This window comes from Pelmatolapia mariae, linkage group LG7 (genome assembly GCF_036321145.2).
Source record: "Pelmatolapia mariae isolate MD_Pm_ZW linkage group LG7, Pm_UMD_F_2, whole genome shotgun sequence".
In the NCBI taxonomy this organism is placed as follows: Eukaryota; Metazoa; Chordata; class Actinopteri; order Cichliformes; family Cichlidae; genus Pelmatolapia; species Pelmatolapia mariae.
In genome coordinates, this window is record NC_086233.1 from 51271380 (window position 1) to 51294918 (window position 23539).

The following is a 23539-nucleotide window of genomic DNA, read 5'->3' on the forward strand; positions in this document are numbered from 1 at the left end:
TGCAGGAAAGAAGGAATCTTGGCTGCGGCCCTGATCCGGCACTTAGCTGAAATAAAGCAGAACAGGCCGGGTGTGGCTGACACTCAAATATCCCTGTCTAAACAGCACAGAGCGAGACAGAATGATTTAAAAGACTAATTAAATCGTTGTTAATCCTAGCTGAAGACAAATATTTTCACAGTAGGCGTTTTGATTGATCATAAGAAAAGCACAGGTGTTGCTACTAACCTTGCTGATACCTCAACAATGAGTCATGACAATGAGACAGCGTGCAAACGTGCACAAAACCAGGACCCTGAAACTGAGCTGAAATTCAGGCACAGTTGATTTTATACACCAGCCCTGTCACACGTCTCTGTAAATGTAATGGAGGTCATTTTGTAAAGTAATGTTCTTGTGAATAAAGTTGAGTAATTTCAACTTTGAACAAAAAAGTATTAACAGCAATTGGTTGGAATAACACAATGCATCTGTTTTCCCCCCTTCCTTCAAGGAGTGCAAAGACTTGTGGGTATCCAAATGTTTGAGTTCAAATAATTCACCTGGAAGAACTGTTATGGTCAGTGAGGTTATTTCAGTTATTTAGTGGAGACTTTGATCGTCGTGGTTTGGGTGCAGTGCAGTGGTTTTTTTCCAAGAACAGCACTAAAGTTTAGATGGTGATCTTTTTAAAAGACTAAACCTCATGTGGTCAACTCCATCTTCAGGCTAGATACCAAATTTTAGTCCATATTGACATATTAGCATCACACCGTTGCAGATTTGAGGGCTGCACATCCATGATGTCAATATCCCATTCAACCACATCCCACAGATGGACTGAGATCTGTGGAGGCCATTTGAATACAGTGAACACTTTGTCATGTTCAAGAAACCAGTTTGAGATGATCTGATTATGGGAAATTGTAGCCAAGAGGATAAAATGACAACCAAATGCCAAATGTGACAACAGTATAAAGCTTGTTTTCTATAGCATATATTTTATATAAATATATTTTAACAGTAAGTGTTGTAGATTACAACAGGCACAAAATACCAGTCAAAAAGATTTAGATATGGTTTTAAATATTTCAGTGCAACGGCACTGCTGCATTTGTTACACCATCAAATGCCCCACATACACTGTTAGATAAGCCAAGTAATGGCTCATTCACATGACAGAAGTAGATGTAACTTTAATCTTTCTGATTTGGCTCTGCAGACCCCAGACATAAAAAAAAAAAAAATTTTAGAAAAGTATTAATTATGGATTTTTTAAAAAACAATATCTTCTATTACGTACACATTTCCTAAAAGGCATTAAGAAAAAAAAGAAAGAAAAAGACCTAGCGTACATTAATTGCATAAAAGAAATGCTTTGTTATTGGTCCTTGTTCATTAACTATGACGCTGGGTAAAAGAGTGAAATGCAAGTAAAATTAAACTTGAGCGAAAAGTCCAAAATAATATTTAATCTATTAAAAATATTTACAGCATATTACACAACTGACTTGTCTTAACGGGTTTCATATATTTCAACAAAATATATGAAAAGAAATCTGTACCTTGGTTGTAAACAACTAATCACATCTTCATTTTGATTTTTGTAACGCTCCCATAAAGCACTACATTTAAAAAACAAAACAAAGGATCTTCACGTAAACACGTCTTTAAACAAAATGTAAATGTAAGGACAAACATCTGGAGAATGGTTTTATTAGAAAAATGGTGACAGCCTACATGACAAATTAAGCCAGCATCTGAATCAAAATAGGGAACGTGAAATTCTTCTCTCTAAAGAGAGAAAAAAAAACCCAAACAAAAACAAAATTAAAAAAACAAAACAAAACTACAAAGTGGTACTCAAAAACATACCAGTACAGGAACAGCATAATCAGCAGCTTTCCACATGAAAGAAAATGGATTTGTCCAGGGATTAGTGTGACATCTTGCTCCAATTCTCCTCTACATCGTCAACAGATCTCTCACAATCCGCTCTCCAAAGGCGTTTTGTGAAAACATCCTTTCAACTGGGAAGAATGTCTCCAAACGTCAACACACAAAGCCTTCTGATCCAAAAATAAAAGACCTTACACTGCCTTGCGGTGGTACTCTGGAGGGGCAACTTCATAGTCGCTTGCATTGAAGAGCGATGCAGAGTTTTTTACAAGATACCTGAAATGAAGAAACATTTTACTCATCTCTGCTGAGCTTTGATAATCATCATGAGCCTCGTTAAGATTCCTGAATACTCACTTGAGGAAGTCCTGTAGGTAACTGAGCAGCAGTGCAAGGCTCTTCTCATCCAGGGGAGTGTACGCCAGCATGGCTCCGATTCTCACTTTCAAAACCAAACAATGACAGCCTTTTATAAGTCATGTGACCACTGACCTCCGTTTCATTTATAACAGCTCATTGCAAAACCATGCCTCACCTGCACACTTTCAATTTAAAGCAGCCCTTATTTTTAAATGTTGATGCTTGCATGAGTATATATCTTCACGCACTAAAGGATAAAGTAGGAACTAGACAGAGAAGGTCAACAGTGAATTGACCTCTACACTACTACTGCTTAAGCAAAAATCAACACCATCTAAAGAGGCGTGTGTGCAACACTTATCTCAACAAATGTTTTACCGAGCTTATGTCATTTTGACTTTATTTATGATGCCTTGTTATGACAAGAAATTAACTGAGACAACATAACCTGTAATAAACATGGCATCGCAGTCAGGGCCATAAGCTTTTGGCCAATCACAAACCTCTCGCAGTTTTGTCTCTGTACACTGCCACAGGAGACTTTAGTCATATCTTAATTTATTTTAAAGTGTAGACTTTCAGTTATAACTGTTTATCAAAACGTATAAATCATTTAGGAGTTGCAGCTATTTTTCTATGAAGCCCCCCATTTTCTGAGGGTCTTGAAGGGATTAAAGGATCTGCACTGGGGGGGGGGGGGGGGGGGGGGGGGCTGCAAGTTTCAACCTGCCACACACATGTAGCTCTTGCCATGTGTTTGTGTTCAAGTGTGAATAACTAAGGGTGGGCTGCCTTCAATTTTGAACAGTTCTCATATTTATGTCAGTTGGGTACATGAATTGCTGCATTTTGCCTTTTGTTTCTTTTGGTTGGATTATCTCCATTTTGAATCTGTGGACAGATTTGCTTGATGTTCTGGCCTCAGCTCACCCCAGAGTTAATTCACCAACTTAACAAGTGGCTCATGTGGCTCCTTGGAACTTGGGAAAGAGATGCCTTTCGTGTTTTGTCCGGGCCAGCCCTAGATGGGGTATAAACAGCCTCTAAACTATCAATTCCTTTTTATGATTGATGCTGGCATATATTTTTCTGATTTCTCAGACACTGCCCTGACACTACCTGTCTAGGCCCAATTTTATCTTCACAAAGCATCCATAAAAGATGGACCGAATCCAGAAAAGAATCTGACCTACAAGCAAAATAATTAATGACATTAATATGACTGAAATCTTTTATAACCTTAATTATGACTGACAAGTCACAATTAATGCCAATAGGGAGTTATTTTGGGCTTAGTCCAAGTCGAGAGATGATGAAGATGAAAAACCTTTGGCTGTGCCTTCAAACTGTGGTTACAGTGGAAATGATACCTCCCCCAGATCAAAGAGTTCATTTCCAGTAACAACTGAATCATCAAGAGATTTTACAGTCAGCTCTTTCAACACAAGTGAAAAGGAAGATAATCTTTTTTTAAAAAGTATCTTTGCATATTTGGAGTTTTATGGTAGAAACAGCTCAGTGTTTAATATGTTAAAGCTTAGACAAAAACATGTTCAATCATTTTTGTGCATTAAGACCTATAACACATAACTGATAGTTTTATAATATACATTTGTTAATGGCTTTATAGGAATAATTTGATAAGGAAATAGGACAATCTTTAGCTCTTCTACACCGTTTTCGTCATCTAGTTCTTTCACCAAACATGATGATGTGTAAGTGCTTTTACCAAAGAGTCTGAGTAGGTGAGGAGCCCCATAGATCTGAGACATTGGTGTATCTGGGTGATTGGCAAGGATGTCTGCGTACTGAGGCCTCTCGAATTTGTAGAGAAGTTGTGTCCCCAGCATAACATTGAAATATTCACGGATACCAGCAACCACCTCGTTTACAGCAAACTCCCTGAGCAGTGAAGAGAAAAAAGAAAAGTCAAATCTTTACTCTTAGTATTTGTTCACCATGTCCTAGAAACATTTTAAATAAAACATTTTCTCTCTCTGCATTGCTTGCACCATAAACAGTTTTGCTTGAGAAGATGAAAAGTAGAAGTTTTTACTTGCTGTCTGAGTTTCCTCTTGATTTCTTGTAGTTTGCATAATCTTCAAGGACTGCGTCAACATTTTTTTTGGCAGGTAGGTGGAAAAGCTGAAGAAAAACAAAATAGAAAGAAATAACCTTGGAAATGTTGTAGACAAATACAATGTATAAAATGCTGTGAAGTAAGTGAAACTTGAGTTTAAGGTCAGTGCTTACTAACCTGCTTTTGCCGTGTAATCAAGTCCCAGTCGTCCACAAGCCAGGGTTTCAGCTCCTCTGGGATTTTCACTTTGACCTCCACTCGATTTATGAAAGTTTCCTCCTGAGTAAACAGGAGTGCGGGGAAAAAAAAGAAAAAGTTAATTAAAAGGAAGCTTTTAACAATCATGTTTACACACCTAAATGGAAACCAAGCCTCAGAAACATTTCATAAACAGTGGTTTAAAATGTAGTTCCTGCTACACAGCTGCAACTGCAGTGAATTAAGGCATTTTTACACCTATAGTTTGTTAACTCTGGTCTGATGCAGTTCATGAATTTGTAAACTTGTAGCTTTTTCCCGTGGTTTCGTCTCTTTTCACACAGAAGATGCCAATCAAACTCCAAGTGAGCCAAAATGGGTCACTAAAAACGATGCAACAATGTTCGGTATGCTTACTCGAGCCTGGAGTGAGAGCAACCAAAGTAAATACAGGAAACAGGTGCTGTGGTCTGGAATAGTGGATAACATGGAAAATTTAGTCCTAACATTTGTATTTTATCTGGTGAATATTTCACAGTTTATACACGCTGCAACACTCCAGAATGCAAAGCATTCTCGGCTACAGCAAGGTGTTCCACTCAAACCCTATAAACAACCATAAACAAACCGCTCTGAAGTTTGTTTGAAACCAAAGAAAGATCAGCTCCCCCAAAGGGTTTCAGTGCGGTTGTTCTGGTCTGCACCCAAGTGCGATTACTTTGTTCTCATGAACCACATGAGGAGAAAACAAAGCAGCCTTAGGCCTTTTTTTATGCTCGCCGCGTCGCTTGTGTCGTAGCCGTCTCGTGATAATTTTCACTTCACATCTTGTGCCATGTTGGTCGGTCGTGCACCTCTTGATTTTTGCGACTTGGTGCGTTGCGCTCGGCTGAGCTTGTGAAAGGAACTTTGCAAATAAAACAAAAACAAAAAAACAAAAAACACTTTTGACAAAGCTTTGGCTTCCGGTTTTGACGACTTCTCCTCCCCATCAGCGCATATGACAAGATAGTGTCTGAGTGGCGACACCTATCATTTAGGAGAATACTGCAAACTTCTTGCGCCTTAACAGCAGGCATAAATGGCTGCATCTGTGTGATGGCGTGGCAGTGAGCAAAGCGACCACTGCAGCAGGTGTATTGGCACATTAAGTCTGTTCATTTTCGCACAGTCTGGTATTATTTGACATTACCAACAGAAATAAAATTCAGCAGTTCTCTGAACTTACGCTTTCCACAGTTGGGTCAACACGAGCTCTTTTCTTGCGTGGAGGATGGGTTGGATCTCCCCCTGAACTAGTCCCTTCTCCTGCTCCAGGAGCTGCACAGACACAGCTTTAATTAACTGCCACTCTTGCCTTATAATGAGTCAATTTTAAGACTAGAATTTATAAATTCTAACATTGTAAGACTATGTGATGTACTTACTCTTCTGTTTGTTCTTTTTGGTTTTCCTACAAACAAAGAAAAGCAAGTTAAGTGTGAAGTGTTAATATGAAAAGCAGTTTGGCAGCTTATGTTACAGAGGAAAACAAAACAAAAACTCACACATCGTTTTTCTGCGATGCAGCAGGTATCTTCTTATTTGGCGCTTGACCCCTCATTTTTCCTTCTACATAATGGTCTCTGTATTAAAACAAGTTCAGATATTCAGGAATACTTAATTTGTACCACACTCACTACGCGTTCACAAGATTTAAAAATCACTGTAGCATGTGACCTAACACAGTTTTTGTTATGTCCAAGTAGTACTATAAATAGGCATGACACATTAGTGTTGGCACTTGCATAAAGGGATTTAGTACACAAATAAAATGGGGGGGGGGGGGGGGGGGGTTCTAAGTGGGACATTTACTCGAGCATAAAAATAACAGATTAATGTGTAAATAAAATTACAGGAAAATATTCTATTAAGACTGAATGTGCTTCACTTGTATAGTGACTCCATACAGGCCCATTGTGAGCTAGACTAAAACTCTGTTGTGTCCCAATATGTTTAAAACACAGCACACATTGTGTGCTACTGAAATTAGATGAAGGATTTTGCCTAACTTGCTCCAACAGTCATAAGGAACTCACAGTCAGTTCAAAGTTGATAGTGAAAATAAAAACAGAGTATTGACGTACTGATTGGCCCTCTGAAGCTCTCTCTGTTTCTGCAGATTACTATCCACATACTTAAGCACCCTGCTTTCAGGAACCCATTCGTCCCAGCTGGAAGACACAACATCAAAAGAATGTAAGCACTTGTTAAACAGTTCCTGTACAAATGTTAATCGGGATTTATTGGAACCAAAAACTTACTTCTTATTCCACCCACTGTAATGAATAAAGTATTTGATTTGTTTGTCCTTGATGTTTATCTTAACACACTGCAAAGAGAGGCATGACTCATTGTCAAACACAGACACAAAGAAGACGACTGAATGAGAGACGTGCTTAATTAAGGCAGCTTACCTTAGCTTCGTAGAGCAATGGCCCATGAAAACACAGCACTCTTTCACCTGAAAAGATATCAGTCAATAAAATAAGGACGTGAGTAAGGCATTGACAGGAGAGAAGAAAGAAAAAACAAAACAAAAAAAAAACAACTTCACAGCAGCTGTATTTGCTGAATGAATGCTTCTGAGCCCCACAGGTCAGTTAACCTGTAGAACTACAGTCGTGTCATAGTAATTTTGGGCATTTAATAATTTGTTTGAACTTTCCCATTTACATGGCTGACTGATTGTACAACATATATCTTTAATAGCTGTTCAAAACCCCCCCAAAAAAACAAACAAAAAAACCCCAAAAAAAACACCCCCCACACACACACGTCTGGTTTGCTATCCTCGTGGGGACATCCCATTGACATAATGCTTTCCCTAGCCGCTTACCCTAACCATCAAAAAAAATGCCTAACCCTAACCCTGACCCTAAACCTAACCATGACCTAATTGTAACCCTGACACTAAAACCACATTTTGAGTGTGAAAATTGCTTTCAGTGCAGAAAGTCCCCACCAGTATAGTAAATGTCAGATTTTGGTCTCCACCAGGATAGTACGAACACACACACACACACTTGAATTTATTTTAGATGTTTTCCTAACCACACAGGCTCAAGAGTATACATACACTCCTACTAATATTTGATTGTGTCTTTTAGCAAGCTCCATCTCAACCAGATGCTTTTGGGAGTCAACAAGCTTCTGACTGGATATCTGACCCCTCTTCTTAGCAGACTTGGTAGAGGCAATATAAATTTGTTGGATTCCTGGCCCAGACATACGGTACAACTTTTTACTAGGGATGGAGTTATCTGATCATAAAATTTTTCTCCAGAAGACATTTGACTTGTTCATGTGGCCAACTGCAAATTTCAGTTGATCTTGAAGGTGCTGATTTTGGAGCTGGGGCTTATTCTTGCTCGGCACCCTGTCAGTCCGTAGCGATGTAAAACTCATTTCACTGTGGACAGTGATGGTGGTATTGCAGCGGTTTCCAGTTCATGGCAGGCTTGAGCCTTGGTGGTTTCTGGGTTGTTCAACTTTTCAACTTGAATAAAATTATAATCTTCTTCTTAGATCTTCACCCAGTTACTTAGACTTCTCCAACTGGTCCATCAAAGTCCCATTGTTCCAAGTATTGGTCAGCCCAATTAATGCTGTCAAACAAATCTTTTCCCCAGACAAAAAAATAAAATAAAATAAAATAAAAAATAAAAACTACCAGTTGTAGTCAGTCATGATCACCAACAAGAACTTAATGCGCCTTGGTCTTGTCATTTAAAAGACACTGTAGAACCTTAAGCACTACTTAAAAGCTTTAAGTGAATGTATGTATACATTTGAGCCTGTATGTATACTTTGTGTACCACGTTCTTGGTTGTTAAAGTCATTAATGATGTATACTCGTTCGTTTTCCAGGGTGGAAAAAATACCATGGCATTACATGCCCATAAAGACTACATATAAACGTCTGACCACAACTGCATATTTAAGGAAGTTTACATGAAAACTCGACTATTATCTCACTAATATGACTAACTGTCAAGAGAACATTCTGGTCACTGATAATAAAAAGGAAGACTTTTTTTTAACGTAGTCCTGCTAGTTAATTTAATAACTTAACCACTTGTATATAATTCAACAAATGAGCGGCAAGTCAGCAGCAGGCGGTGCTAACACGCCGTGTACAAAAAAAAGCTAGCTAGGACTCAGCTAACAGTCAATGAGAAGCTAACGCTGCATGAATGAAAATATAGCCTTCAGTTCACTAAAATATCTCGAAAACACAGTTTATATAGCTTCTTACTTCTGAAATTGGTTTGTGTAGTAATGACAGGACGAAATAAACCACCAAAGCGGCGAATAAAAACTCCCGAGTCCCATTTTGTGTTCACAGTAACAACAATGAGAGCTAATACGGCTAGCTGTTTGTTACGATCAGTAACTAGCTGACACTTTGGAGCTTTTCAGCGACTCCAGCACTCGCTGGTGGTACAAGCCTAACAGAACAAGAAGGAAACAAACTGTTACCTTCTTGAAATTTAGGTTTCGGGTCCTGTTTCGGCGCCATTCACGGATTAAACTATCAAAATATGGGAAAAATCGCCAGCTCCCATTCCAGTCTGCAGCGGCGCCGCTTTCTAAAAACGTCATGACCGACGTGATGACGCTTTAATGCCCCGACTAAACCTACATCCACACTCCAAATCAGCAATGAATGCAAAACAGGATTTCTTTTCACATTTACCTTACACGTTTCTGCCTTCTGTTGGACTTTTTAAGCATCGGTGTCTGTTAAAAAATAAAATGCAGGCTAGACAACAAGTCATGAAACGGCTTTAAGCTAAAAACAGCTGGTTGTGCCCATGTCCTCTGAGACAGACCTGTGGTTTGGCTCGAACGCAAGTGTGCTATTAATTAGTGTCATATGATGAACTGATGCTCCAAAGACTGGTGATTTTATATAGATATATTATTTTTATTTGGTGTTTGTTTACGTTAAGTAAAAGTTTCAGAGTGGGTTGGCTGGTTTCTGTTAGTTGTTTTTTTTCCCCAATATTATTATTATCATTATTATTATTATTATTATTATTTATTTATTTTTAAGTGGGGGATAACTGCCAAAAGCAGGTTTTCAGAAGTTCAGTATAATATCAATACTGTAAAAATAAATAATAATATTGATCATGAAATGACAATCAACATAAAATTTGAACCAACGCAGTAAATAAATAACTAAATATAATTTAAAAAAAAGGTAAAATGTCAACAAGGTATGCCATGTTTAGTGTCTGGATTCTGTATACAATGTTCACCAGTTAATTTCTTTTACAGAAACCAGAGACCAGGGTAGAAAAAAAAGTTTAAAAACATATATTTTTTTTCTTATACTCCCAAAACTTATAATTTCAATAGTTATTAAAAAATTGCAATGAATAAATAAATAAATAGATAGAAAATAAATAAAAACAATGCAAATGTGAATGTAACTGCACTACCTGCAAGTTACTGCACAATGGCATTAGTTAACAAATTAGATTGTCACTACTCTCCAGCATAATATAAGACAAAATATATACAAAAAACAAATTGTAAATGATGATTTCATTCATTAATGGAAAAAAGAAAAAGATAGCCAAACCAACTGGTGCTGTGTAAAAAAAATAATTGTCCCCTACACCTAATAACTAGTTGTATGCCCCTTGGCAGCAGGAACTGCAATCAAGCATTTGTGGTAACTGGCAATAGATCTTTCATATCACTTGGAAGGAATTTTGGCTCACTTTTCTTTGCAAAACTGGTTTAATTAAGCATTTTTAAGCAACCTGTGTAAGGTTATGTCAAAGTATCTGATTTGGATTTCAGTCTGGACTTTGACTAGGCCAGCACAGCACATTCAAAGGTAGACTTGCAGATGTGTTTTGGATTGTTGTCGTGCTGCATAAATCAAGTGCGCTTGAGCTTCAGGGCACGGAAAGATGGCCAGACATTCTCCTTCATGATTTTCTAGAAGAGAGCAGAATTCATGGTTCCATCAATTACAGCAAGTCATCCTGAAGCAGCAAAGCAGCCCCAGACCACCAAACTACCACCACCATGTTTGACTGTTGACTAGTAAATGATTTTGTTGAGATGAAGAAATCATCTGCTTCTGTGGCTCTGTGATTGGTTGCAAACCGGAAACTTTTAAAGCTGTGATGGACAGGAATATCACTGAGGTCCACCTTATGTAACAGACTGATTCAGCTCCACTACCACAAAGACAGATACAGGAAATAATTTATGCTATTATCATCTATAATACAATTTATCTGTCTGGCAGAGTGTCATCTGGCAGATGTATTTTTAAGGACGGCATGGTAATCACCTCATAGCAAAAAGCCCCCAGTTGGGCATGACTGAGTGAGGTTTACATGTTCTCCCTGTGCCTGCACGGGTTCCTTATGGGTACCTTGACTTCTTCCCACAGTCCTATAATACTGATTTTAAAATGACTATTGGTGTGAATGTGAACAAGAATGCTTGTCTGAGTCTCTGCCACAGACTGGCAACCTGTCCATTTCAACTGCATGAAAAAAAGTTCTAAATACAGGGTAAATAACGTATTTTGTATGGTAAACACAGCAGGGAAGTGGACTTCGACCATGCTGACTGAATAAACAAATGCAGAAAGCCTGCAGCAGTTTGTCAGGTTTACATACTCAACCAAATTGAGAAAGACTTAAAAAGTGACATTTCCTGTATATATATGCATTAATATTTTATTTTAGTTTGGTTTGTAAGTACATAAATATCATTTCAGTTATTTTGTATTTTTTGAATATGTCATCACTCCTAGTTTAAATTAACCATTAAAACACTGGGATACCCCGAGCCCATTTCCACTCCTCCAAAATCAAGAAAACTACTAACAAGCAAACGTGTACAATGTTGCTTTTCTTTCTTCTTCTAATAATAACTGCCAATGATATTACGTAGCTTTATCCTTTTGTAACCTAAGACCTTGATACTGAAAAACAATTTCATAAACAATGCAGATTTCTTTTAAGTGCCATGCCGCTCCTCAGAGACGGTACATTTTTTTGCTGGCGACATTCAACCAACTGATTTTGTTTCTATACTGAATGCTCTCAAAAGCTACCAGAGAAGCAAACGGAGCTGTCCTCACGCCATCTACAAAACATGCACTTCCTTGTATTGGTTTTAATTCTTACAAATATCAAACAGCACAGTAGACCTCGCAGCCGTTCAAAATGATCAAAGCTTCTATTGAGTTATTGACATCATCTGATAGCAAAACAGACAAACAGAAAATGTTACAATGCATGTCAGGCAACAATGACATCTTTAAATAGCATTAATTATATATAATTACAAAAGAAATGATCACATACAATGACAGCAATGCATGTTCATTAATCAAACAAATGCTGAAAAATATATATGATAATAAATAATTCTAATTGTAAGCACAAGTCAAACAAAATAAAGGAAAGGGAGGAGTCCAAAGTAACATAGATGATTTTGACTTCTGGGCCAAAAAAAAGTGTGTTGTGATTCACTCGAAGACTAAGCTCTATCACAGTTATCTTAGAGGCTGCTGCAAATACATTAAACATCAAAAAAGGCTGTGTCTTGTCACCTCAATAGGGAAGAGCACTCAAACAGGTGAGCTTTCAGGTAATTTGTAGACACACATAAAGCTGAAAACTACTCAATTGCGCATTTTAATGCTTCACTGCTCCAAACAGGCTCTCTGTAAATTAAAAAAACAAAAAGCAGCAAGTGCTAAAATCAAACCCAGTGAAATGTATTTAATCCAATTGCACTCAGTGAACAGTTTTACACCTTTCAAATATAACATTTCACCTCAAGTGGACCAGAAACTAGTCTCGCATTGACGGTGGAGCAGAAATTTATCAGTATCAACTCACCAATTGTGGTTTTTTTCTGTGCATGTTTTTAAGAATATAATATGCAAAGTAAAACAACTACACTTTGAGAGAAAAAAATTACACAATACTGCAAATCTAAGATTTATATAAAAGGTCCGATAGTGGTTCTTGCTGGACCTGTGCCCTTCATTCACACAACAACAACAACAAAATAAAATTAAAATAAAAGTGTTGTCTTAACAATACTGACTTCTCCCAATTTATATGTCATCCAGGTACAGTTTGAACAATTTAACATTGCTCATGTTTGATTTGAGTAGAAGAAGTGAGGAGGAAAAGAGAGCACTTACGAGAATAGAAGGATCTAGCATTTACTCCTGCATTTCTAGTGGCAACAGTTCCTAGAGGCATAGGGAATGCTTCTTTTAAAAAAAACAAAAAAACAGCACGCATCCTACATAACTTACATCATAAATAATTATTTAAAATAATGACCACAGCATGAATGTTCTACTGAAAAAATTCTACAGTGATGGCAAAAAATGGCCGATCTTTCTGCTGCCCACAGCATGTCAACAGAAATAAAGCCATTTAGAAAATAAAGTGTTACCCATTTTCCTGTTTTGCTGAGACCTGCCTTTTGTACATCTATAACAATGCCCTTTTGCTTTATATTCTGAATATCACGCTCCATAAGGTTGTGACCCCCGCTGCGTTCTGTGCATGTATACTGAAATAATGCCATTGACATGAATTATCGAAACAAAACTGTAAAAACAGGTACAAAAGGTACAATTTAATCAAAGGACCACATGAAGAGGTGTGAAAAAGTCTTCAGTATTCACAGAAAAATATCAACTGAAGTAACTCACCGGACAGGAAGCGTCCTAAGTTTATATACATATGATAAGTAAAATTGAAAATAGATTTTCCTCTCTGTACATAGCACTGTATTCTTTCATCTTCCTCTTCTTTATTTACAAAGAACTCCTGTTCTCGAGGTCTCCCTTGTCTTTCAGTTCTAAGTGGATCTAGTCAAGAGAGATAATGTCAGATATGGAGCCATAAATGGCCGCTGCAGCTGCTGCTGCTTCCACTGAGGACCTTGATAATCCTGAAATGGAATGGCTGTCCCTGTCTCTGTCCCGATCCCGGTCTTTGTCGCGGTCCCGCAGACTGCTCGAAGACACCAAACTACTGGTGCTGCCGCTGTTGCTGCCTCCGTTGGTGGCAGCCAATGTGCTGCTCGCCGGGGTGCCTGGCTGTTCACGTAAGAGCTGAGGGGAGCTGTAGGGCAGGAAACGGTTGAGGAGCAGGTCATGATCCTCTGAGGCTGAAGCCGACGCAGCTGCTGCAGCAGCCATCACCATATTGTAATGCTAACAGGACAAAGAAGAGTGACACCAGTCAAGCATACTGTGAAGAAATATGTTAAAGCCTAGTGCTATATTTACAAAATTTCATGACACTGAAGAATTGGGAGAATAAAACAAACCAAAAAGCAAAAACAGATGACCAAGTTTTAATTTTAAGACAAACTACTAAGACCTGGGCCTGTCTGATTGCATGCCTGCTTTAATATAATATACAGTAGTTCAACTAACGGCTGCTAAAGATAGAAGCAAAATGGCAAATTAAGTTGTTTTAGTGAATATTACGTTTATAGTTGTTCCCAAATGTCAGTGGCATGTTTTCCTGTGGTGTTGAATGGCGCTGTGTGTGAGTGATGTGCGGGCAGAGAGTTGTGCAATTTGGAAAGAGGGATGCAAACCAAGTTACTTTCATTAGTAACAGTCTACAAAGACAATCACTAAACGCCTCACATGAAGACACCAGTTGTTGTAAGAGGATAACAGAAAACTAGTTTTAGCAGAAATCTGAGAATCAGTTTTCCAAATGACCTTAGATTTGACACGGGCCTCAGCGTACACCTGGCAAGTGTTATTTGTAACTTAAGTATGTGAGAAAAAGTGAGGTTGCTTACTCAAAATATATCACTCTTTTACAATCTATTTAGGCGGGCTTGTGGTCGCTGGATGAGAATGACTAACTGTACCTGATTGTCGCCTTGGAGGAAGGAGAAGAAATTTTGATCTGTAAGAAAAAGAAAAGACTTTACAAGCTGTGTTCAGAGGCATGAAGTCATTACAAGTGAATAATTTACAACTGACGTATTACAATGAAAATTCCCCAGGTCTCCAGTATATGGAATATTTCCCACAACAAAAACCTTGCTTTCAATTTAATCGACACATTAGAGCCAAATATTTTTACGGAGGTAATTTGAATATCTTTTTATTTTATTAATCCCTCAGTAAATTAGAGAACTCTGTCAGGAGCCAAAAAGTGTCCATGTTCTCCATTTTTTCTGTTTCCTTTTCGCTCAGTGTGTAAAAAAACCAAGTTCTGAGAAAAAGTTGTTTTTTTTTGAAAAGTAGCATTTAAAGTAAAAAATTTAAGTAAAAACATCTTCCCCAGTTAATTACTTACACTGGTACATTTGATAAATTATCTGATTAGAGAGCCAAATTATTCAGTACAACAATAAATGTGTCCTGATAGGGAAAATTTTGTAACAAAAACCAAAGTCTTATCTTTCTCACCATGCTTAATAAAAAAAACAAAAAAGTGTTACAAAATTTCAACTGACCACTGCACGAAAACAAAACAGAACAAAAAAACCAACCAACCAAATGAACAGGTTTTTGTTTCTACTGTCTCACCCTTGCGCAAACCTATGTGACTAATGTACACTATGTACACTTAATAATGACTTACAATATTCACTGTGAAGTAATCTCCCTATGACATGGCTACACTGTAAGACATCAACATTATCCCTAGTTCTGTCTATCAGGAGGTACATTCATGCTGGTAGTCAGATGACAGAATTTAACACATACATGCTATGATGGCAGTGAGATAAAATTCAAAACCTATCCTTTAGGGAAATTAACGGGGCTACCTGGCAGGTCACTGGCTGTGTGATAGTAGTGGCGGTAGTCCTGGATGAGAGGTGGTGGGGGAGGAATGTAACTGGTCTCCACAGGTGGCATGCTGGGAGCTCTGCTCACAGGTGAGGCCTGGCTGTGCAGGTTTAGTACTCTGGGAGGAAAAAACATCATATGTTTAGAGACAAAAGCAGACAGAGTTGAGCACAGACAACCCAAAATATTTTTTACAGTCATCTCACTTCCTTTGCAGTTTCATGACTTACCCTTTGCTTGCAGGTGGAGAGACGGGTGACAGCGAGGGACAGGCTCTTTTAGGAGGCGGCTCGTCATCTAGCTCATCTTCTGAGGAGCTATCCAGTGTCAGATCGATCACATCTACTTTCTTGCAGTTGTCATTAGAAGACCGTTTGTGCTCATGCGCGTCGGTTCGAGACAGATCTACAAGGAAACAGCAATGTCAGTCTGCGTTCCCAGATCATGGGGAAGATTAGATTTAAAGATTAAAATCAACTGACATACCGCTGTCTACACCATTGTAGGAAGCAGCAACCTCCTGCACTTCTTTCTTTGACCTCATAGGGGCCCAGCTTCCATCTTCTTTGAACTGGATTTCATCACAGTCAGAGCAGCTATTCAAGATTTCCATGAACAACCTAGAAAAACAAGCCATTCCAATTCTATTACAATAATCTTAAGTACTTCTGAGTCACTTAAAAGTCAAACTTCAGAATTACAATACAGCTGTGATTCATCATGAGCAGATTGAGCAACTGATACTAAATAAACATAAACAAATATTTGTATTATTGGCAATTCCTGTCCAAGAATCCAGTCCAGAAACAGCTGTGCTCAAGATAGTCAGGAGACAATAAAACACAAACCAAAGAAAGTCTGTTTCAAGTTAAAACAAGAAGTTTAATTGAGTTTAATTGCTTATAAAGCTACACGCTATTTATGCAGCATGCAGTTTTATTATTATTTATCTTGACAACTGTCAGACCAGCTGCAGGATTATCCTGATAAAAATCAGGAATGCAGGATGTTAAAGTTAAGCCAACTTTAACTTCATAACCAGATGACTGCATCCGTTTTTGCTAAAGCTGTCTGATCAGCAACATCCACCCAGAACAAGTGGGTTTAATCAAATTAAAAAGGCATTCAGCGCATCCCTTTTTTGCCAATGTTAAAGAAACCTGCTCCACCCTTTCTGGTCAGAAGTCGACTGGATTAACATTTCTACAAAGTAGAGGAAGGAGAGCATTTCTGACTACATCATACTAAACGGATGGGCATGGGCATGGAACCATACCCGACATTAAAAAAATAAATAAAAAAAGACGTGCTCACCCGTCAATAATTAGGTGCTCATATGGTGCCTTCTTGTCACAGACTGGACAAACCCATGTTGGCTTCTTCTCATTCATTTGAATATAAAGAGTAGCATCGAAGCACTGGAGGTGTGAGCATGTCATTGCTCGGCAGGGGATTGTCAGCCTCATCTTCCCCAACTAAAAAACAAAACAAAAGAAAGATAATTCGATAAATATCGCTTCCATCGACTGACACAGTGATCAGTTTTATACTATATAATAGCACAGAACAAAAGAAGCAACAGTCCCCAACCACTTTACATCCAAATACTGTAAACCTCAGGTCCCTAAAACTGTAAATGTATTTCTTGTTGCTCTAATAGCAGGTTAAGAAGCAACTTGACATCAAGGAGGATAGTGATGAATGGTACTTACAGGACACAGGAGAGAGACTCTTAGACTTGTGGTAGCAATCTCACTCTCTGGATCGGCCGTCAACTTCTCTTTGACTGTAAGCAAAACAAAGTTTAAGTGCTAGAGTCACAACTTTTTAATGTTTAATGGAATTTGTTCTTTGACACACTTAAGGCTCAAAATGTTGCTTGTGTAACAATGTTTTAAGGTTATTATAGTTTGTTGAACTAAAAAAAACATAACAAAACTAAAAAAGTGGAAAAAAGTTAACATGTATTGAAAAACGTTGAAAAAACTAACTTTAAAAAAATAACATAAAAGAAAAGCTCTTAAAACATTATATTACAGTAGAGTCTTTACCTTAGAATATAAAATGCCTTGAGGCAACTGTAGCTGTGATTTGGTGCTACATAAGTAAAACTGAACTGAACTGAACAAGCACAATGTTGTTGTATAGATTTATTGAGACCAAACATTGTTCCCAGTGTGTCTGTATTAAAGGAACAATTGTGACCTTGCTACTGACAAATTATTTCATATTGCAAACATAAAAAAACAAACAAAGCTAAAGTAAAAACTACACTTTAAACATTCAAAACCAAACTGAAACAAGCAATCTCAAGGGAATTACTCTGATAGTATTGTAGAGTCCCACATACAGTAAGGACTACAAAATTGTGAAGCAGAAAATGTAAGCCCCACCACTGGCCTTTGTTCACATAAACAAACAGAGGGACTTTTCCAGAGAACATATGAGGAATGCAAAGAAAAGTACCTTTACCTTTGTTTCGACTCTGTGGTCAGACCAGTTAGAAAACTGTAGCAGAGTTACTGTATGAAACTTCTGTTTCTTAAATGTCATTCTCACAAATCATGGGGCAGATCCAGTTCTTTGTACTTCCCAATTAATATCGTGACTTACTCAGAGCCCTGGAGTGGTCAGGGTTCCTGATTCCTTTGGCCCGTAGTCTTTGCAACAACACTGCTGACGACTGCTGTCTGACCAAATACACAGCCATGGAAAAACACTGAAAAAAGAGGAAATAATAAGCAAACCAGGTCATGCTGATGGTTCATGTTCTCCTCACAACTCCGCAGACCATTTGTTTAAACATAAAAAAAATGAGAATCCAGTGTGTTTACCCTGCCAATTTCTGAAGTCCATGACACCACAATTGTGTTGGGGACTGTAGTAGACAGCCGGACAAGAGACGTTATGTTAATGGGGCGACTGGGCCTTTTTGGTTCAACTCCATTTTTGGTGGGAGGAAGATATCCCTATAAGGAACACAACAAATTTAGTAACTCACAGTCATATTATTAAACACTGGAAATGCTCTATGACAAGCAAAGAAAAACAAAGCAAACACCAAGGACTCACCGGAAGATTACAAGCCTTTCCATTCACCTTCACGCACAGATTTGGGGGGAAATGGTCCTCCTGGGGACAGCTTGTCTCCGATAAGCAAAATCTGAAAATAAGAGAAAACAAATTGCATCGAGGATAAGTTCAGATGTTGAGGAAAAAATGGCAAACACAATTTGTTTCTGTTCAGTTACCACTTTGACAAAAAGGCTGGCTTTCTTTCTTTCTTGCTTATTTTAGGTTTTCGGTTGTGTCAAGTACAGCCATCTCCATCTATGATACAGGAGAGCACTTCTTAACGGATGTCATTCACCACTTTTTATGTCATTAAGTATTCTCTGTCATATATATGCTGGCTTGGGAAATCCTACAAGTTAGACTGGATTGTGTTCTTTAAAGTAAACTTCACCTTTACTGTTTAGTGTGGTAACAATGGGTCCACATCCAAATATTTTTGTACTTTTCTTTGGTTATTTTTGTAATCCCTCATGTCCATTGTGAATATAAACAAAAGCCTGAGCCCTCAAGAGAAAAACATGCCTTGTACCCTTCACTGTTCATTTGAAAATTTGACCTCGTTGTAATTCAACTCAATTCTTATCTTTGCGTAGCTGGGATAGGCTCCAGGCCCCCCCCCCCCATGACCCTGATAACGATAAGCAGAACAGCATGGATGGCAGGATCCCATCTTTGACACTTATCATTAACGATAACTAAAATCATATTTAGCAGGTTGAGGCTTTCATTTCTTAAATTTGAAAAGAAAAACACTAGAAGCATGCTTAAAACAAACAAAACTGTCGCAACTTTTGTTCAGGATTAAAACATTTAGAAACAAGTTTCCAGCTGCATGAGTTCTCTTAGGCTTTTTGTTCTTTGGCACGCTTGAGGATCAAAATGTTGCTTGTGTATCAGTGTTTTAAGGATTCACTTATTACTTGGAGCCACTTAGTTTTCAAACCTTTTTCTGTTCTGTCACTTAAAAGAAAAGTTTGTCTGGATGTGTGCACAGTTGCTCTTTTTTTCTCTAAACTTTTGTTCAGGTGACATTACTATTTCTGGCTGATTCAAAATGGAGAGCAGCTAAAAACAGACCCATTACTCACACCGTCACATCACACCGATTAAAACAGATGCTCAAAAGAAAAGGCTATCTTAGTCATACCTTAACTGGACTTGAACGGCAAAGTCACATTTGGTCCCAGATATGTCCCTGAAGAATTCAAAAAGAAGAAATATTTAACACACAACACACGAATGACTCGGTTTTCTTCGATATCTGATTATAAAAGGTTAATTAGCGATAAAGCTTTAAAAGTGACAGTTATTTGCCTTCTCATTTATTTAACTTGCCAAATGTACCAAGAAGCTTTCTCACTTACATGGAGCTGCTGATCTGCTGAACTTGCTGCGGTGTTAATGCAAAGGCATAACATGCTTCCTGGAACCGCTGACTGTTGTCTGAAGCTATGAAAAAGAAACCAGAAACACAGAGTCAGTAGGGAAACCTACAGAAATGACTGGGGTCAACAGATGCTGAACTTTTACCCGGTGCTTTCATGGGATGCACCCAATGGAGAGGTGCTATCACTAAACACAGCTGAACAGGAAGTTGTGGACTCACCCAGGCTGGTTGGCTTTATCAGCTCATCCAGCACATCGTAGAATGACAATCTCTGGAGCTTGACATCAGGGTGTACAGGGTGCAGAGCGGAGGAAAGATGAGGCAGACTCAGCTCGTGCTTAGGCCCAAGTAAAGAAACAGGCAGCAGCGGTGATGGGGAACCGTGGCTGTCAAACCCCAGCTGGGCAAGGCCAGTGGGCAAGCTGGCTGCAGCGTGAACACCGGGAAGAGCTAGGTCCACTGGCGAAACCATTTTGGTTGGAAAGCGCCGCCTGTAGAGCTCTTTGATCTTCATCTGCACTGCGGGACTGCAACCAGCCTTGAGTAGGTGGAGAGCTTTGGTCAAAAGTTCATGTTTGCGCCCATGCTTATTCCGTCCCGCATATCCCAACAACACTTGGAGCTCAGAAACACGAAGGCTCATTACCATTTGCTGGTGAAAAATGAAGAGTGAGGAAGAGAAGATCTATAACAACTTAAAAACAAAAATTTCTAATCTGACATAAAGAAACAAAAAACTATTTTATCAATTAAATACAACTGTTAAACCATGTCTTCTTCTTCTTCTTTTTTTTTAAAATAAATAAATAATGCTTTTAAATCCTTTGCTAGCTTGCAATGTCCACACAAAACATTTTCATTGAGTCATTAATATTTGTCTGTAAACATAGCCACTCTTTTCGTTTTCTTTGTGAGTATTTATTACACATTGTGCTGCGGGGGAAAGCCTGTTCTAACGTTTGAGTCTAAGGTTTATTTTTTAGCACCTGACGGCTCTTTTTGGCTTCTCATCCCTAAACACTCTGCATACTCTTTCACGTGATACAGTTTATTTTGAAAAGTCTCAACAGGATCTTGAACTTTATTCTGAAAGGCTTATGTGGAAACTAAACCAGCGGACACGCGATGGTTTTACCGTCGTTGTTGCTAACGACAGCGCATAAAAACAGGCGCTTGTCCGTCTGTAGTGTGGTTATATTCAATATAAGAGAAAGAGAGACCTTTAAGAAATTAATATAGCCACTACAGTGACCATTAAAACGGTGAAAAAATATTGCCGTAAACAGTTTATTTTGCGACACCACAAAACAAACGATAGCGTAAAATGAAACGATAGACGTATCGTCATCCGATATATATTGTTATATCGAACAGCCCTATTGTCCAAGATGATCTAACTTTGGTAATGTTTGACAATGAAGGTGGCAACACTGCAACAGACTGCATTAAACTATACTATAAACAACACTAGCTTGCATGACAGCCTCTGAGACACAGAGAGAATAAAAGTCAATTTTAAATAGTTTGTACTATGTTACATTATACTGTAAAGCCTCCACTCATATTCTTGTGCTGACTCTATGCTGTAATATCTTTGTGGATGACTGCGTTGCAGACAAATAAAGCAACGTCAGCATTAAAAAGACAGGCTGCAATCATATAGTCCATATGCAAATATTTTGGTAATCTGCTCTGACAATCAATCAGTGACCTACCGGGATAAATATTTAAGCAATGGAAAATATTCTCATGACGCCTTAGAGGTGTAAATTATACTGTGAAGTTACATAATATGTACTTTTTAAAGCTGGCTTGAGAAAACTTAAAACATAGTTTGGAGATGATTACAATGGCATTTCTTTTCTCTGTAACACACTCCCATAACAGGGTGGTGCCCGCCATATTCAAGAATAAGAGATCACAGAGAGCTCTCTCTCTCTCTCTCAGTATAGTATATACCACTAATAAAGACAGTCTTGGTGGTTTTAAATACCAAATGACTAATTAGTGTTAGAATCTGTGTTCTTTTAACTGCAACGCCAGCAGTGCAAATCAGAATCACGCATGAAAACACATTTATAACACATTCCCTACATAATGATGTAGCCAGATTAAAGAACTGTACTGTAGTACTGCGCAAATCCAACTCTTAACTCAAAAGCGGTACTCTTAGAATTTACAGATAGATTTAACTCTTTAATGAGCTCATCTCAAATGCATTTTATGCTGTACAAAAGTAACACTTACTGATCAACATCAATGATTGCTACAGTACTGTTGATATGATCGCCTTTGGCAATGCAAGGTGTGAGTATCGCAGATATTAGTTCATTTGAGGTGCAGATCAAAATGAAAGCCTTTTACGTGTAGTGTAATTGTCCACAGTGGAATAATAATCCATTAACAATATTAAATTAGAAAGTGGGGACACACTGCGGTGGTTTAATAAGTAAAAACTAGCTAACACCGCCCGCATGATGCTGGTGTGACCTCACTGAAACAAAACAAGACTTTTCATTGTGTTAACTTGTGTTTAAAACACAAATCGCGTTGGATTACATTAAAACAGGAGTGTGGACAGTGTCTGTAATTTGTTGGACTAGATGTCAAAAGTATAGCCAATCCAAGTTAATCTGCACTCGGATTCCAGGGAATAGACAGAGCCCATCTTTAACACACATTGCGGTTCGCACGGCGAACTACTGATAAGGCTAGGAGGCTAACATTACAATGCCATTGGGTTTCACACGCTGACAGGAATATTAGCTTCATCTCTTGCTAAAGCCCACATCCGGCCTTATTTAAGTGCAGGTGAGCCACAGACAGAGCCTAACGCAGAGTGTGCAACAATAACAAAGCTAGTGCTACCGAGCTAGCTCGTCAGCTAACTGTCTATCTAGTCGTTTCTGCTCTGCTGTTTTCTTATCATATGCCTTCATAACAACACTCTTCGGGTGTCTACTGTTAAGTGTCAACGGCGCTATCACCTGAAATTGAAATCTCAGTGTGTGAAACGTTTATTTATCAAGCTAACGTAGGTACTCGCTTTACCTTCAGTTCCGCACTCTCCGCCATCTTGTTACACTGGTTGCGCAGGCGCAACAGCCATCCTCAAGAAACATAAAAAAGTCAGTTTTCATTCTCCACAGTGCACAGCAGGGGGCGCTGCTGGAACACAAACGACCACAGGGCGTCTCCGAGGTATTACAGACTACTTTGAACAAAAGCAGGGCGCACCTTCAGATCTTAGTTGGCTTGATGCGTTTTGCTCTGCAGTACGTAAAGATAAAACAGGGTCGCGATTAGGCTTAAGACGCAGTGTTCCTTCCCTTTAATCGTGCTATAATTTGTAAATCTTTTATTTAATTTGTCAACTGACAATGGCAATATTTGATCCTTATAATTAAGTCATTTAGACGTAATTAACATTGGCAATTTCAACTTGGGAATCCGCCACGTTTTCCTTGTCTTATCACTTTATTTATTTCAAGTTGTTTCCTTGGCCTCTGGAAAGTTGGATCTAGGTCTCAGACGTCGATTACCTAGACGAATATTCCACACTCAAAATAGCCTCGGGTTGCTTGTTTTCCGCGTGTAGAAAGCTGTTTTCTCATGGATATGGCATTATTTCCCCCTCCACAAACAGTTATTTAAATAACGATTACAGCATATAGCTTCATTCATTCAT

The 23539-nt window shown here is 38.4% G+C and overlaps 2 protein-coding genes across 2 annotated transcripts; both read right to left on the minus strand.

The window, feature by feature from the left end:
• Window positions 1–1010: 1010 nt before the first annotated feature.
• morf4l1 (mortality factor 4 like 1) lies at window positions 1011–9145 on the minus strand. Its single transcript, XM_063481093.1, has 12 exons — window positions 9038–9145; window positions 6973–7019; window positions 6820–6887; window positions 6643–6729; window positions 6064–6141; window positions 5944–5969; window positions 5745–5836; window positions 4496–4597; window positions 4295–4383; window positions 3968–4140; window positions 2236–2320; window positions 1011–2154 (listed from the first exon to the last, which is right to left on the minus strand). Exons 1-12 carry the CDS (start codon window positions 9075–9077, stop codon window positions 2070–2072), a joined length of 972 nt encoding a protein of 323 aa, XP_063337163.1. The 5' UTR covers window positions 9078–9145; the 3' UTR covers window positions 1011–2069.
• Window positions 9146–11263: 2118 nt separating this feature from the next.
• pias1b (protein inhibitor of activated STAT, 1b) lies at window positions 11264–22941 on the minus strand. The gene is made up of 14 exons (XM_063479572.1): window positions 22903–22941; window positions 20071–20503; window positions 19829–19913; window positions 19612–19659; window positions 18462–18552; window positions 18224–18358; window positions 18003–18108; window positions 17102–17175; window positions 16704–16864; window positions 15876–16009; window positions 15620–15794; window positions 15368–15507; window positions 14459–14496; window positions 11264–13781 (listed from the first exon to the last, which is right to left on the minus strand). Exons 1-14 carry the CDS (start codon window positions 22924–22926, stop codon window positions 13434–13436), a joined length of 1992 nt encoding a protein of 663 aa, XP_063335642.1. The 5' UTR covers window positions 22927–22941; the 3' UTR covers window positions 11264–13433.
• Between the last annotated feature and the right edge of the window lie 598 nt (window positions 22942–23539).